Consider the following 14633-nt stretch of genomic DNA (forward strand, 5'->3'; position numbering starts at 1 on the left):
ATTTTTGTTTTTTCCCCAAAGCAAGAAAAATAGTTCGCACTCTCCTCTTTTAAAACTTAGTGCCCATAATATTACCAAAAGTATTCGTGCACAGACGAACATATTTGAAAAGAATGCGACTATAAATTTACGTAAAAGAGGAATGTCTGGGTATTCCCTCGAAGGATAAGCTGAAGTTGGTTTCGCGAAGTGCCTAGGCGCAAGGTTCTTCAGAATTGACAGAAATATGAGTGCAGTGTCCATGAAGTAAAACTTTATGCCGAGAAGACGAGGCGAACTCTCTGAGGGGATATTCCAAGTCACTTGTATTTCTTCTGCGCTTTACGATTGGCTGAACATGAAGAAAACATTTCTCGTTCCTAAAAACGTAAATACACGTCGTGAAGACAGACGAACCATAGGCGACCGATCTGCAGGTACTTCCATCGTACAGCAACGAGATTAAATCTTTAAACCGCGTGGTAACTGTATGTACCTACCGCTTTCACAATCAGTTTTGTAAAACATCGTTAACCAATCGATCTTCTTAATTTTGAAGTGTTCCTTGGTTCAAAGACCTTTGGCGAATTTGAGAATGATTACGTCGTACCAGACATGAGACTTCGTGCATTGGCCAACTTACCGTGGGTGGCAGCACTGTCGGACGGCAGCTTCGTCGTGTTCGAAATAAACTTTGCTTTTCCTGTAGACTAACAGCGAGCCGTTATGATATATCTTCATTTGCGTGTACGCTTGATAGAATTTGCGAGCAACCAAGTGGGAGTTGCCGTCCACTGACCCTGTCTCTTACTCAGTCTGCCTGTAAACCAAGTGCATTATTCTTACGAATGCAAGAACCACGCAACTCTTGAGAATCCGTTGATAATTGTTACAAATGTCGTTTCTTCCTAAAATGTTTTAGCGATTCAATACAAAGCACGTCTTTGTGACACTTAACCTGTATCCCAGAATCCTCGGATCCAATCCAGGTGATTCCTTGTTATTACGTGTAGGAAGACGAAAACATTGCGTACAAAGATAAGCTTCGAGCTATTAGGTTAACAGCGCTTGTAGATTAGGAAATCCTTCGTCGGCCCTAATTTCTTCGCCCTTCGGTAATTATTTTTCCCGCCTGCTTCAACAATCAGCAACTCCTGCAGCTGTAATCCGGTGTTTTGTATAATTCCGTGGTTAATCAGCGATTAAACAGCGTTAACCATTTGATCTTCGTAATGGTGAGGTGTTGTGTTTTCTTCGCGGTACGGACTAAATGCTTTAATATTACGTACGCAGTGCGAGTCTCATTATAAACAGCGATTATTTCCTTAAACAGCGTTAACCAGTTGATCTTTGTAATGGTGAAGAGTTGTGTTTTCTTCGCGGTACGGACTAAATGCTTTAATATTACGTACGCAGTGCGAGTCTCATTATAAACAGCGATTATTTCCTTAAACAGCGTCAACCAGTTGATCTTCGTAATGGTGAAGTGTGGTGTTTTCTTCGCGGTACGGGCTGAATTCTTAAATGTGTGATGTTCAGGCTGGAGTGTTGAGAAGCGACACGCGTTAGTTGGTTAACCTAAATTGTACTTTATTGTCGTCCATGTAAGCAAAATAGTAACTTACTTGAACATATCTGACGCACTTAACCAACTCAAGTCATGAAATAGCCTCTCTTGCAGCTACGATATTAAATTCAGATACGACCGAAGCGACATTTGGCGCGTGGCTGATTAAATGAAGTTTGTGTGTTTTCTAACACCGCGAATTTAAAGTCCTCTGAAGTGATCAATCATTGTGTTGTGTATTTTATGCGGAGATGTGATATGAAAACCAAATGCCGGTGATCTGTGTCTCCTTGATGATACGCCCACATACGTCCCATTTCCCTTCCGCGCGTCCCTTGACCTAAGATGTCGCCCGGCAGAAAACGGATTTGAATTATTCCCGACGCCACCGTAAAATTTCCGTTTCGAATTTATAGGTTTTTGTTCAAGCGAAACGGAACGCAGGCAAATGCATCCCGAGGAAAAACACGTTTCATTTTGTCTCGATAACCGGACAATTAACTCAGCGAAATGACTCGAAGCCCAGAATATCGGCTGTTGCGTGTGAAGTCTCGCGGATTTCTTAAGACTGTTTAGGCCAATGCGCAGATTTTGAATTTAAATGTCTACTGCGACACCGTACTGGCTTTTTTATGTAATTGCAATCTATATTTTAAAGAGTAATTATGTTCGTGTTCAGATAAGAGCTTAAGAATAATAGGCCAGTCAGATACGTGCTTCTGTAAGAACACAGTTTTTGAGGATGACATCAGCTCTAAAGCATCTTCAGTCCGTGTTCTCTGCTTGTCGATAATAATGACACGCTGTAATATCAACCACGCCGCACTTCCCGTGATTACACAAAATCATTGCTTCAATTCCAGTTGGAACGTCAACAACGTGAAATTAACTTTGAAAATACAAATTCCGATTATTACTTTCTTTAATTAGAATTTTAGAGTCTCTGGACGTATTACTTTTCGCGTGTTTGTTATTCTTATTCAGTCCAACAGTTACTTTCTGCTATAAACTGCCATTGAAATTGCCTTTCGCTTTTCTTATCCGTAACAAATTGAGATTAGGCTCTGCAAATACTTCTCTTGTTTTCTAAGAAAATATGTCGGGTGTGATTCGTCTTCTTTGGTATAAACAGTTATGAAAGCTAGGGAGGTTTTTTATGAATTGGTCCCACCCTCGTCTTCAGGTGATTTTTATGAATTTGGTTGGTCATTTATTAAGTCATCCCCTCTTAAAACCTGGTTAGTGGTTAGTGACGATTTAGGGGTGCGTGCTACATCATCGAGGCTGTGCACCCCTGAAACGTCGGTCGGCGTCTACGAGACTGCATCGTTTTATCATGGCTGAAAGGCCTTTGCGGAAATTATGAAATAAATCGAGTTTGAAGCTTGTCGGGAATCAGATTAACTTCCTCAGACGCTGTGGCTTCAATTTGCTGCTGAAACCTTAATAAACGACAGTGTTCCTGTCTACACGTCGTTTTACTTTGCTTGTTAGTATTAACTATGACGTAAGGGCGTCTTCAGTTACAAGAATCCGTGAGTTTGAGCTGCAACGAAAGTCCCCTCTGTCTCTGGCGTCTGAAATTTCCAACCTCATTAATAATACAAAAGGTCAGTTGTAATTCTGTCTTACTTTGCGTCCGATATTATTTTCAAATCCCTTTAAACGTAGAACAACAATGAACAATTTCAGCCATGTTGCGCGCTTAAGCACTTCAACTTTTCTGGCAGCCATTTTAAAAAAAAAACTTCCAAAATCGACCTAGTGGTGCTATCTAGCGTCCTTACTGAGAATTTTCAGGCCTTAGTTGTCGCAACAAAAGACGATCCATCAGGGAAAATTATCACAAACGAGACTTATTTGGAAAACAGAAAACGTTCTGTAACTTTTCTTACTGCTAATGGCGAAATTCGGACGGGATTAAAGGAATTTTGGTTGCGGAATTGATTTAGGTGGGGGATGCGTCGTGGCATTTCGCATTGCGTATATCCAATGTGGCCGACATTCATCATGTGTAATGATCGTGTGGGAAACAACGCAGTTAACCGCGTGTCTGTGTCCGCGTCATTTCAAGCGTTTTTGAGAGGAGCGAGGATGCTGCAGAGGATTGAGAATTATGTTTAGAGAGGCAGGATGCAAAGAGAACGACACGAAGCAATGTTAACAGAACAGAATAGTGCTCCGTCTTACTTTGTGTTTACCAACTTCGTACGACAAGACTGCTCTCAGCGAGAACAAAGCATCTTCTCGGAGACGTTTACTAATTCATTAATGGCACATCCTTTGTTTCTAAAATTAGCTCTGCGTCACAATGTCTGAGCATATTTTCAAAACTATCTTTTCTAAAATTCATCCTTAATGCAGTAAGTTCTCTTTCCGTGATAAAGCATAGACAGTAACCGGAGATTACGTTCATCGCTGACAGTAATGTATAAAAAGGTAACTATTTTACCGGCCTTCCAGTGATAACTTCAGAATGCCTCAAGTTATTTCGTCTCGTAGCTGAAGTAAGAAGTGTCAGATTTGACTGTGGAGTTTTCGCGTATACAAAAACATCTCTGAAAGCGAATTAACTTTGACCGTAATTAATTTGCGGACAAATTTATGGACGATGTAGTTACGCTAATTAGACTCTTTATATTGTCTTTATGGATTTTCTATAATTTTCACTGTAAACAGCGATTATTTCCTTAAACAGCGTTAACCAGTTGATCTTTTGTAATGGTGAAGAGATGTGTTTTCTTCGCGGTACGGACTAAATGTTTCAATACGTACGCAGCGCGTCTCATTATAAACAGCGATTATTTCCTTGAACAGCGTTAACCATTTGATCTTTGTAATGGTGAAGAGATGTGTTTTCTTCGCGGTACGGTCTGAATTCTTAAATACGTAATATTTAGTCGAGCTTCGACTTCAGAGGGTATTGAATGGTCACGTGATAGGTTGAAAGCAACCGATATATATCGAATGTAAAGTACTGATACTTCGAGTCGTCTTCAGGGTCTGAGTTTGATCGATATTCTGAAGAATGAACAAAGGCTTGTCGTGAGAAATTTATGGTGACGTGATCTCCCGAAGATGCTGACGATGTAAGTTTGAAACCGCATAAAATACAAAAGCACGTGACTCTAAAGTGTCTGTACGCGTGCATATCTCTGACATCGAGTTCGGGGTCTGATCACGCTCTACGCCCTGTATATCAAAATGATGGAAACGTACAGACGTTTACTATTATTCCTGTCAGAGTCGGAGATAATGGGATGATTAACTGCCCCCATCAATCCGATTTGATGAGTGCGTTCTCTAGTTCCCGTCATGGCGATGAAGTGTTCTTCTGGCTTCGTATTGACTGTCGGGAAATATATTTATCTTCCGGTAGTCAATTATAAGCGCGGCGCGTTAATGAAAATTGTGGACAGAGTTTGTTTGTACATTTACAAGACCTGAAACATTTTATTACCACAGATAAGAATGGCATCTACATTAAATTCGCACGTACTTAGGAATAAATAATTTTAATTTCTGTATAATTAATAATTTACATCTATACACGTAATTATTGACCCCATAAATCCAATAGAGTTCCTTTAGTGATATCTTTGGAAGCTTTAAAATATGTCATATCAGGTACATTCAGTTACGTCTGTCGTCATGTCATTAGTCCGTCACTCCTGCAGAAAGAGGGCAGGTCGGTCGCTTCCTGTCTCAGGCAGCCTGGGCGTAGGCGTTGTAGACGAGATTGTGGGCATCGAACCCGGTATCGAGACTTCGCTGCGACTCCCAGCCGGAAGCGTGGGCGACGATGGGCTGTGGAGGCGCGGAGTCGCCCGCCAACTTTTTACAGAGCTGGAAAATGGCGAGGGCGAACGACAGGACGAAGGATCCGAAGCTCAGCTGGAGGGCGTTCCACGCCTTGATGCCCAGGATGCCGATGAAGAGGGGGATGAGCGTAAGGGCCTTCAGCAACAGGAAAATCGCGATTGGCACCAGAATCTTCTTCAGTTTGCTCTTCTTACGTCTGCGAGCTGCAAGGCACAGAAAAACTGCATCAGATTTTCGCTCTACAAACTTTTCCTGTAAGAAGAACCGAAAGGCACTCGAATTGAATGTGTGGTCAAGCATTTGATTTTCGAGATCGTTCAACCTGACGCGTGCTACGCTCACAGTCGAGAAAATGGTCGTTCGTATTTTGTATTAAAAATCTCGTTCCGCTCGGTGCCTAATCAGAACCGAATTCTTGTATTAAAGGTTCCTCATTCTTCTGAACACCGAGTGTCGAGTAAGATTAATCCTGCCCGCAATAAAGTATTTTATGTTTGTTTCTAGTATAAATAATGCTGTACACTCGCGTCATGACCTCCATAAAATCCAGGAAACGAGTTAATGTCTTTCTCTCGTTCGCATTTTAAGCCGAGTGGGAAGATTACTCTAAGTAATGTTACTTAAATCGGAATATCGCTCCCGCGTGTAACAAATGCCATCTTCTCTCATGAGATATTTCAATGGTAACGAATTAATGCAGTCGGTCCATTTGGAATCTCTTAAGTCACTTAACGAGTAGCGCATGTAAGTGACCGTAAATAACTTAAGCTCAAACTAAAGCATCTAAAACCAAATTGTCACTTTTTCCAGAACCATGGGGCGAAGTCCTTGAGAACCCTTGCTCAGATATGTAGGACCTTATTTATTTAAGATATATTTTGGTATAACGAATCCCTTTACGCCTAGGTCTTGCAAGTGGCCTCATTCCTTCACGTTTTCTGATTGAAGTCTCAGATTCACTTCTCACCTTCCCTATGCGTGCTACACAGCCTATCCATCAATCTTACTCGATTTGGTGACCATTATTTATTTTCCCGGATTTCCTGCTCGTCACTTTCCTCTCGTGCGCCCTCTTTGACCAACGACCAGCGTCTTCGATGTGCTTACCCTCTGTGGCGTTGTCGGCTGAGTCTTCCTGGTCGAACTTGAGGCTAAGGTTCAGTTCGCCGTTGTTGATATTTCGTGAGGACAGTGTGAGCTGTGAGTCCCCGGGCAGGCTCACCATCACGTCGTGTGTCTGCACGTAGCTCTGGAATTGGTCCAGTACCCCGCGGGCGTCTTCCTTGGGCGCTGAGTTCCCGACAAAGGACACGGCGTCAGACACCTGTTAACAGTCACAGTGCGCAGGACATGAAACTTTTGCAGTGCAAGCAAGAGCGAAGTCCCCCAGACGCCCTATTTCTTATTCTGCTCAAGCAATTTATAGAATTATTTCTTGAGACGTGCAACAAACGTCTCTGTAAGATTTGAGGTTTTCACAATGGCGAGTCTGAAGTTCGCCCTGATGATGGAGGCAGCATGGACCTCTGAAACGTTGGTGGACATCACCAGACTACACGGCGCAACAACCCAGAAGACAGGAATCTTCTAACAATTGTCTCCTTCCATTTCCCCGATTATCCGTCGTCACTTCACGCTATATAACCTGCTTACTTGGGACAGTGTCGTTAAACACTCGAACAACAACTTCATGACGACAGCTCCGTGCATGTTTTCCGTGGCTCTTATCTAGGAAAGTTTGTGTTAAGCGATAAGCCACATTCGAATTGTTTCAACTTTTCTGTTGTCCACTACAAAATTGGTTCGACGTTCACTGGTTAAGGAATAAGGACTCTTAAGCTAAGCGCCTTTGTTAAGTAATTGCCCGCCTGTCTTTAAATGTTGGGACAGGACGACACTGGAGCGAACCTCTGAAACCCGTCTGTTCAAAAAAACTGCGTAATTTAGTTTGATTTGAGTTCCATGTGAGCTTAATTAAGAGCGAATCTGATAAAAACTCTGACGCCTGTCTTCTGGGGTGTTTGGCCCCGCGCAGTCTAGCAGAAGTTTGGCTGCCTCCAGACCACACGGCGCTACAACCCAGAGGACGGCCGTCCTCGGACCCACCGCCGTCAGAACCTCAAATCCTACTTTGATAATCCTTGTTTAGAAATGCATTTTTGTCTTGTTTGTGACGCATCCGACGTTTCGGAGGAACGTATTGCCTGCTTCAGGATAGTTTTAGTGGAACATACACATTCTTCTCTAACTAGTAAGCCCCGAAGATGGATGCAAAATGTTCTTTCGAATGTTGGTCACTATCTTCAAGACTAGACGCTTTAAACCCAAAAGTCCAACACAGTCGTAAAGAACCTTTGTTGCTTCTGTTACACTGTTCCAGTTGAAAAAACCCACTAAAAAGTTTTCTTCAGAACGTGGAGAGGAACGCACGTCCACTCACCTCCAGAGAATCGTTCCTGAACAGCTCGTCGATGGCGCTGAAGAGCTTGTACTTAAAGCACGCCGCTGCTGAGTCGCTGTTCCCTTGCGCGCATTCGCTTCGCATTTGTTCCATGGCGGATTCATATTTGAACGAAACTTTAGATTTGTTTGGCTGAGCCACCGCTAGAGACGCTAGTATCACCACGCACCAAACTCTGAAAAGACGAACCATTTCTGAAAAGGGCCTGAACTCCACTTCGACGCTGTGTCTCGAGTCACTCGTCACTCGTGATTGTGACTGCTATAAATCACGCCGCCGACTTTATATCTCGGGTGCCAGAGGACGTGTTGGCCCCCTTCGTCCCAGTTTGGGGGCTCGGGCTTCGTTTAGCATTCCGTCTGCGCTGCGCGGGTTGCTCGGCAGACGAACACCGCGTGTCGGATTCTGTCACGAACACTCCGTGCGTGAGACTCCGGGAAACTAAGGCTCGGGGGGGGGGGGGGGGGTTGTCCTACATCGCCCGTCGAAAATAACGCTTCTTACGTGGTTTTCCCATTTATATTTGATGATTCGGTGAGTCTGAAGATGACTGTCTTCTGGGTTGTTGAGCCGTGTAGTCTGGTAGAAGTTTACCGACGTTTCGAAGGTCCTTGCCGCTTCCATCGTCAGGGCGCCCAGTGCTATATGTACTGCGAACGATCGAAAATGCAAGAATGCTACTCTGCGCGGTATTTATGGCATTCGGTCGAATTTTTGTCGTCTATTTGAAGTTATTTTTGAATTCATGGGAAGGATTTGTTGCCACGTGGCTCCGGGATGCTAAGCAGTTTCGGATTAGTGAACTCGTCTCGAGAGTTTGCTGCTGGTCTCGGGCACAAACTCGCAATTTATTACTTACTGATCGTTTCATTAGTCGACGCTTTGTTGTGCGTCGTTAGACACGCCTATAAAACGAGGGGAAGAAATCAGTGATACAGGAACTGGTACTCCTAGTTTTTCCTCAGACTCTCTCACATTCTATTCTAAATAACTCTTACATTTGCGGGGCAGTGCAAAGAGCGGGAAATGTAATATAAACCACCCTGATGATGCCTTCGCTTTTCCACTGCGTACTCTCATGCAAGCAGTGAAGCTCACTCTAAGCTCTTTCTGCGTTATTACCAGAGTACACGCGGTGAACCTAACCTAACCCAACCCAACCTAACCTAACCTAACATTTTGTTATCGCTGCATTTCGGCGTGACCTCAGTTTTTAGGTGGAGCGAGGAACATTTCCTGAACTTTGCCTCGTTCTTCGGCACATAACATAACATTGTTGGAACAATGACTTTGGATCGCGTTGCAATAATCTCGCGTTTCGAAATGTAGCGTACTCAAAAAAAGAAAAACTTTGCGGTCTCGTTTATTAAGGGCGATGCCAAATGATCTTAATCGTGATTGTGTTGTCATTACAGACTCACGCGTATGACAAAATATCCTAGAGTGAGGTTAAGCAAATTGCAAGTTTCAGTTAGTGGCCAAAACAGGACGGAAGGCAGTCGAGTAGATATTTGGAAAGCGTTATTCCACTGTCTCGAACACTGGAGACGGGTTCATGTTTGCTCTGTCCGTCAGTGGGACCCATCGAGCGTAAATACAACACTGAAAGCTTTTCTGTCAAATGCTCCTCGAGACAGGCCCGTTCTTATTCCGCGTTCGGTGGTAGTAGCCCAGAGGACTGAACGTTCGCTGACGGAATATCTTGGCACCTACGCGTGCTATCAGCTGCAGAAGTTGGCGTCCAGGCCGATGAAATTTGTTGCCAGGTGTGTCAGCATATTCATATTGCGGATAATATTAAAATGGATCTTCAGTTAATAAAGTGTGAGTCTTGGATTATTCATTCAGAGTATAGGTCACTGACGGGCTCTTGTAAACTACGGAATTAACCTCCGGTTACCTTAAAATACGGATAATTTCTTGACTAAGTGGACACCTCTAGATCGCGAAGAAGTTGGGATTTCTGCAGGTGAGTGGAACGCAGGCAGCGAGCGAGCGAGCTCATTGCTATTCATAGCAAGAATTGCTAACTGGGCTGCGTGTCTCCCACTGCCCCACATAACCTCACTTTCTATGGTACACTGTATTTTATTATGCGATGCATTTACAGGGCAATCTAATTACATTTCAAATTAGTGGATCATCTGCACAGCGAGAAATAATTCACGCATACAAAGCAGAGAATATTTGACACGACTCGCGACGAGACACCGAGGCATCTCTCCAATTTGCCATCGTTTTCATTCCTCTAGACCACGTCTTGATTTCAAATATGGCGTCTCCTCAGGTTGCAAACGGTTCTGAATATTTAGCTTTGATAACGACTGAGGAATTTTTAAGAAACCTTGGCGACTCTGAGGTTTCAAATTTAGACAAATGCGTAGTTATTAATTTGGTGATGGTTCATGCTAGATAAAAGGACTTAGGAGTCAGTGGAAATTACTTTTGACTTAAGCCCTTCTTACCGAACATCAACGAGTCTTATCGCAGGATATGATTTAGTTGTTGTAAAATCGTGAGTTCGTTTCTTTGGATTTCGTACAAGAAAACACCAATACGTGTTTAAAAGCCGAAGAGCGTAAAATTTGTGCGTTAATTGTACGCACAGACAAAACAGTAACGAGTGTTTTCCTTTGTCATTCGTTGCATTTAAAGTTTTCTTCTCTGTTTGCGTTGTGAACATCCTAAAACTTAGCGTTAATTTGACAGTCCGTCTACACGATGATTTCTGGTTATAGTTTCGATGTTCATTAAGACTCCACTACATGTTTCGACTTTAATTAGTCATCTTCAGTGGTGCTTTTAAATGTTTACAACTAATAGATATGACTGCTAATTTGCAATGTGCACTGTCTGTCCGTGCGTGCGTGCATTGTGTTTATGATTTGTGTTTGTGAATGTAATTTGCTACCAGCCGACTTATTAAAAAGCAAACATTGCCAGTGGAAGGAACAGGCAATGAAACTCAATTACCGGTAATGTTGTGCACCGAACGGGTAATAAAACCTCGTAAACAACGATTCCGTCACCGTCATCAGTTTGTAAACATTTTTACTTCATTTTCTGTTTCCCACGGGAGTTAAAGTTCCCGCCCTTTCTTCTTTTCGTTAGTCGAAATTTCGGTATTTTAAAGGGGGCGGATTACATTCCTCGCCTTGCCTCGTTTTTAATTATTTGGCATTTGTGTGTCTCGCGTTGTGGGCCTTTAAAAGGCTGTGGTCTGCTCTAGGCAGACTTTTGATAGATCCAGTCTAGTCACAGAGGCGCCCTGGGTTGGGGGGGGGGGGTCTATGACGCCTCGGAAGGAGTCAGCAGGCCCTGTGACTCGTGAGACAGGTGAAGACAGAAATCCGCGCCGCGTCTGTCGAAGTACTGACTTCTTTGAGACAGTTCGTGGTAAAGCGAGTGATCAGGGCCGTTCTGCTCCGGAATATTGGGCTAGAAGTTCCATATTCAGTCACGCTGCCTACTTTAGAACGCGAAGACTTTGGTTGGGAAAGAAATTTGTGAAACTTCCACTAGACCTGACACGTGCGTCGTCTTCGAGTTGGCTTTAGCTTCTGTTCGATTGAATCATTCTTAGACGGTCTAACGCCGTTGATTCGACTGCGTTTGTTGTGCAGTTTTCGAAGAAAATGTGGAGTTTTAAGGCGCTGTCTCGTGATTCACTTAAAGAAACTGAGGAAAATCAAGAGTGACATCATTGAGGACAGCCGATATTCGACTCTGGTATCCGTCGTGTGTGAGACTGGAACGTGTGAGGCATATGAACCTCCCAAGAGTCCGTCTGCCCTGAATTGGGTATTTTTTGAATCGCGTTCAGCCCACAGTCGGAGATTAACAAGTGCATTCCTGGTAGTTCGTGCAGAAACGATTAGATCCGAGTTCTTGGCTTTGTTTTAGCCATTCACTGGCAAAAGGATTCGAAATAGCTGTGACCTTGAAAACTGGAGCGGGTTCTTTTTAAAAGGGCTCCTGTGCCCTCTGTCATTTTACATTGGTAAATCGGTTATTGAATTTTGCTGACAGTGATCGATGTATGAGCCCTTCTGATTGATGCAGTGATTTCGTATTCTTTCTACAAAAAAGGGTGTGACATTTCCTTCTTTAATTATGTGATATTCATTACTTTTGAAATATTCTGTTTGTTGCTTGCGGAAATTTGATTTTCCTAGAAAAATAATTTAATTATTTTTGAGGTTCAAAGCTCTGTGTTAACCAAATTAGGTATTCATTATATTAATATATTGTTGCAATGAGAAAAATCCGTATGGAAGGTAATGTTACATTTACAGATACAAGGTGTCCCATTTCTTCTCATGTTACACTTTTCCTTCTTCAACATTTTTACCTTATTCGACATTTTTATAAGCATAAGCCAATGGGCCGTCATCCTCGTAAAACATCCGAGTGCCCTTCATTTCGTAATTTCATGTGCACCTTTCAGAACTCCAGTTTAATGTTTAATTACCTTACGTAACTCGTAACTTTAACAACACAGGATTTGAAGGACTGTACGTGTGTGCATTATGAATGTATGTTTTATGAGTTCCCCTTGAAACTCTTTGCTTTTCGCTGTAATTAGCAGAATATATTTCAGTTTTAGAGTTTCCGTGTGCATGGTTCGTTGGGTGCGAGTCTTCTGTTGAATGTACGACTTCACGGCGTTTCGTAACAAGCGTCAAGACGAAGGTCTGAAATGTGGTACTGCTCTTTTGACGTAAAAACGTCGATAAGGAAGGGTCATTCGGCAAAAAAGGGGACCGAAAAAGTGTAACCTGGTTACCTAGGAAACGTCGTGTTTCCTCGGAATTGTTGTTACCTATAAAACATTTCATTACATTACTTTACATTACATTACATTCATCTACCACAGAATCATCTTAAGCGTAAGTAATTCAAGTTAAATAAGCAATGTCTTAATCAAACTTATCTCAACTGTAAAGCATGTATAAAGGAAATGTTTAGAATAAAGCCAATATATAAACTTCCTTTCCGTATAGACGTATTTACGTCTAATTCTCCGGAACCGTGGTTCCACTGACAATTCTTTTCTTATGCGACATTGCCATTACTTTTCATATAAAGGGAGATGATTTGCTGATTGATCTTGCCTCCTTAGCTTATAGTAGAATCTGTTTGCTATTTGTCTGGTTTAGGAAGCTGTGATTGGGCGCGCGAACCGTCTGTGACTTAAATCCGCGTTATAATTACTAGGTGTTAATTAACACTTTTCAGCCGAAGCTCGTCTGAATATTATTTAAGTATTCAGTCCGTACCGCGTAGAAAACACCACACTTCACCATTACAAAGATCGAAAATAATATTTTAAGAATCCAGACCGTACCGCGAAGAAAACACTACACTTCACCATTACAAATATCAAATGGTTAACGCTGTTTAAGGAAATAATCGCTGTTTACAGTGAAAATTGTATGAAACATGAAGCTGTAGTTGCCATTATGGGAGGATGTCTTTGAGTAGACCCTGGGCGGGAGGGAGGAATAGTCATTTTTCAAGGGATGCTTGTCTGCATGAGCGAGTGCAAATGTGAACTGAACAGCTGTCGCGTGGGCATCTGAGTAATTGAGGGAGGACACAACTCAGTTCAGAAAGAAACATTGAGGCATCGAACAGCTGTTTCGAACTACAGACCGTGACGAATCTGCTTTAGTCAACTGACAGGAAGAGACCACGTTCTGTCGACTTCATTGTCACTCTTTGCACGATGTTCGTAATCACTGAAGCACGTGTTATCATCATGTGCACGTAGTTAATATGTTAAATGACGCCTCGCCAGATTTATCGAAGTGACTGAAACATCATATCACGTTCTGCAGACCCTGTAGAAGGCATGCTGTTCGAATTTCGAAACAGGCTCATTCAATTTCCTGCTCACCTGCTCGTTCATTTCATTATTAGAGCCTTCTCAATCCTGAACTCAACTAAACAACACCGTCGTTAAATGGTGTACATTTGAATGGGAACACGAGGAGATGTAATGAACTAGGCGTTATTTGTAGAAGCAGGAACATCTCCTGAGAGAGAGATAATCCCTGTTATAGCCGCGATTCTGAAAGGTCAAAGGTCCTTGTTCCGTCCTGAGGGCTTTGTACTTGAACACAGATCCTTCTCCAGACGCTACTTTGTGCTTGGTCGTGTGGGCTTTCTGCGTTATCCTTTCAGAAAGCCCACACGACCAAGCACAAAAGATGCCAGTTCGTTTTTCGTGATGATCAGTTTATGTGCGTTCGGTTTTAAAATAAACTCTAATCCACGGAAACACGCAAAAAAAAAACTATATAAAATGTATTTTGTAGGATTTGATGTTCTCACGGCGATGTGTCTGAAGTTTACCGACGTTTCAGATGTCCTTGCTGCCTCCATCATCAGGGTGATGAGTAAATTTCTACCAGAGTGCACGGCCATCTTGCTAAATCGATTTGTTTATTTATTAAACGATGTTACGCATTATACAGGGTGAGAGATTAAGTCGTTTGCTGGAAGCAGTCTTTGTGTACTTCAAGATACTATTCCCGCTTTTACGTGGAGTGACTGGGGAAAACGACTAGAATCTGCGTCAGGATAGCCGCGCTCATTAAGCGTATTTTCTGAAACGCAAAATCCCTTCGAACATTTTCCTTGTCGCTTGGCTTCGTTTTTTGAAGTGGTCACGAGGCGATTTATTTCGATTCCCGGTTCGCCGACTGGAAAATAGCGTCTTTATGTAAAGATTATTCAGCACCAACGCCGTGGCCACTGGACGTATCCCCGCTGGGATGAAATGTAAATAACTTCTCTGTT

At 42.7% G+C, this 14633-nt stretch overlaps 2 protein-coding genes across 14 annotated transcripts in view; one reads left to right on the forward strand and one right to left on the reverse strand.

Annotated features, from left to right (window-relative positions):
* Window positions 1-14633, forward strand: part of Stacl (SH3 and cysteine-rich domain-containing protein) — a 146720-nt gene that overhangs the window by 83229 nt on the left and 48858 nt on the right. The window lies entirely within an intron of this gene.
* On the reverse strand, window positions 4968-8074 carry LOC110828620 (uncharacterized). The gene is made up of 3 exons (XM_022061525.2): window positions 7809-8074; window positions 6476-6692; window positions 4968-5571 (listed from the first exon to the last, which is right to left on the reverse strand). The coding sequence occupies exons 1-3, from the start codon at window positions 8019-8021 to the stop codon at window positions 5252-5254; spliced, it is 750 nt and encodes a 249-aa protein (XP_021917217.1). The 5' UTR covers window positions 8022-8074; the 3' UTR covers window positions 4968-5251.

This window comes from Zootermopsis nevadensis, unplaced genomic scaffold (assembly GCF_977971745.1).
Source record: "Zootermopsis nevadensis isolate Lab colony 2312 unplaced genomic scaffold, Znev_1.0 Znev_ptg000031l, whole genome shotgun sequence".
Classification (NCBI taxonomy): domain Eukaryota; kingdom Metazoa; phylum Arthropoda; class Insecta; order Blattodea; family Termopsidae; genus Zootermopsis; species Zootermopsis nevadensis.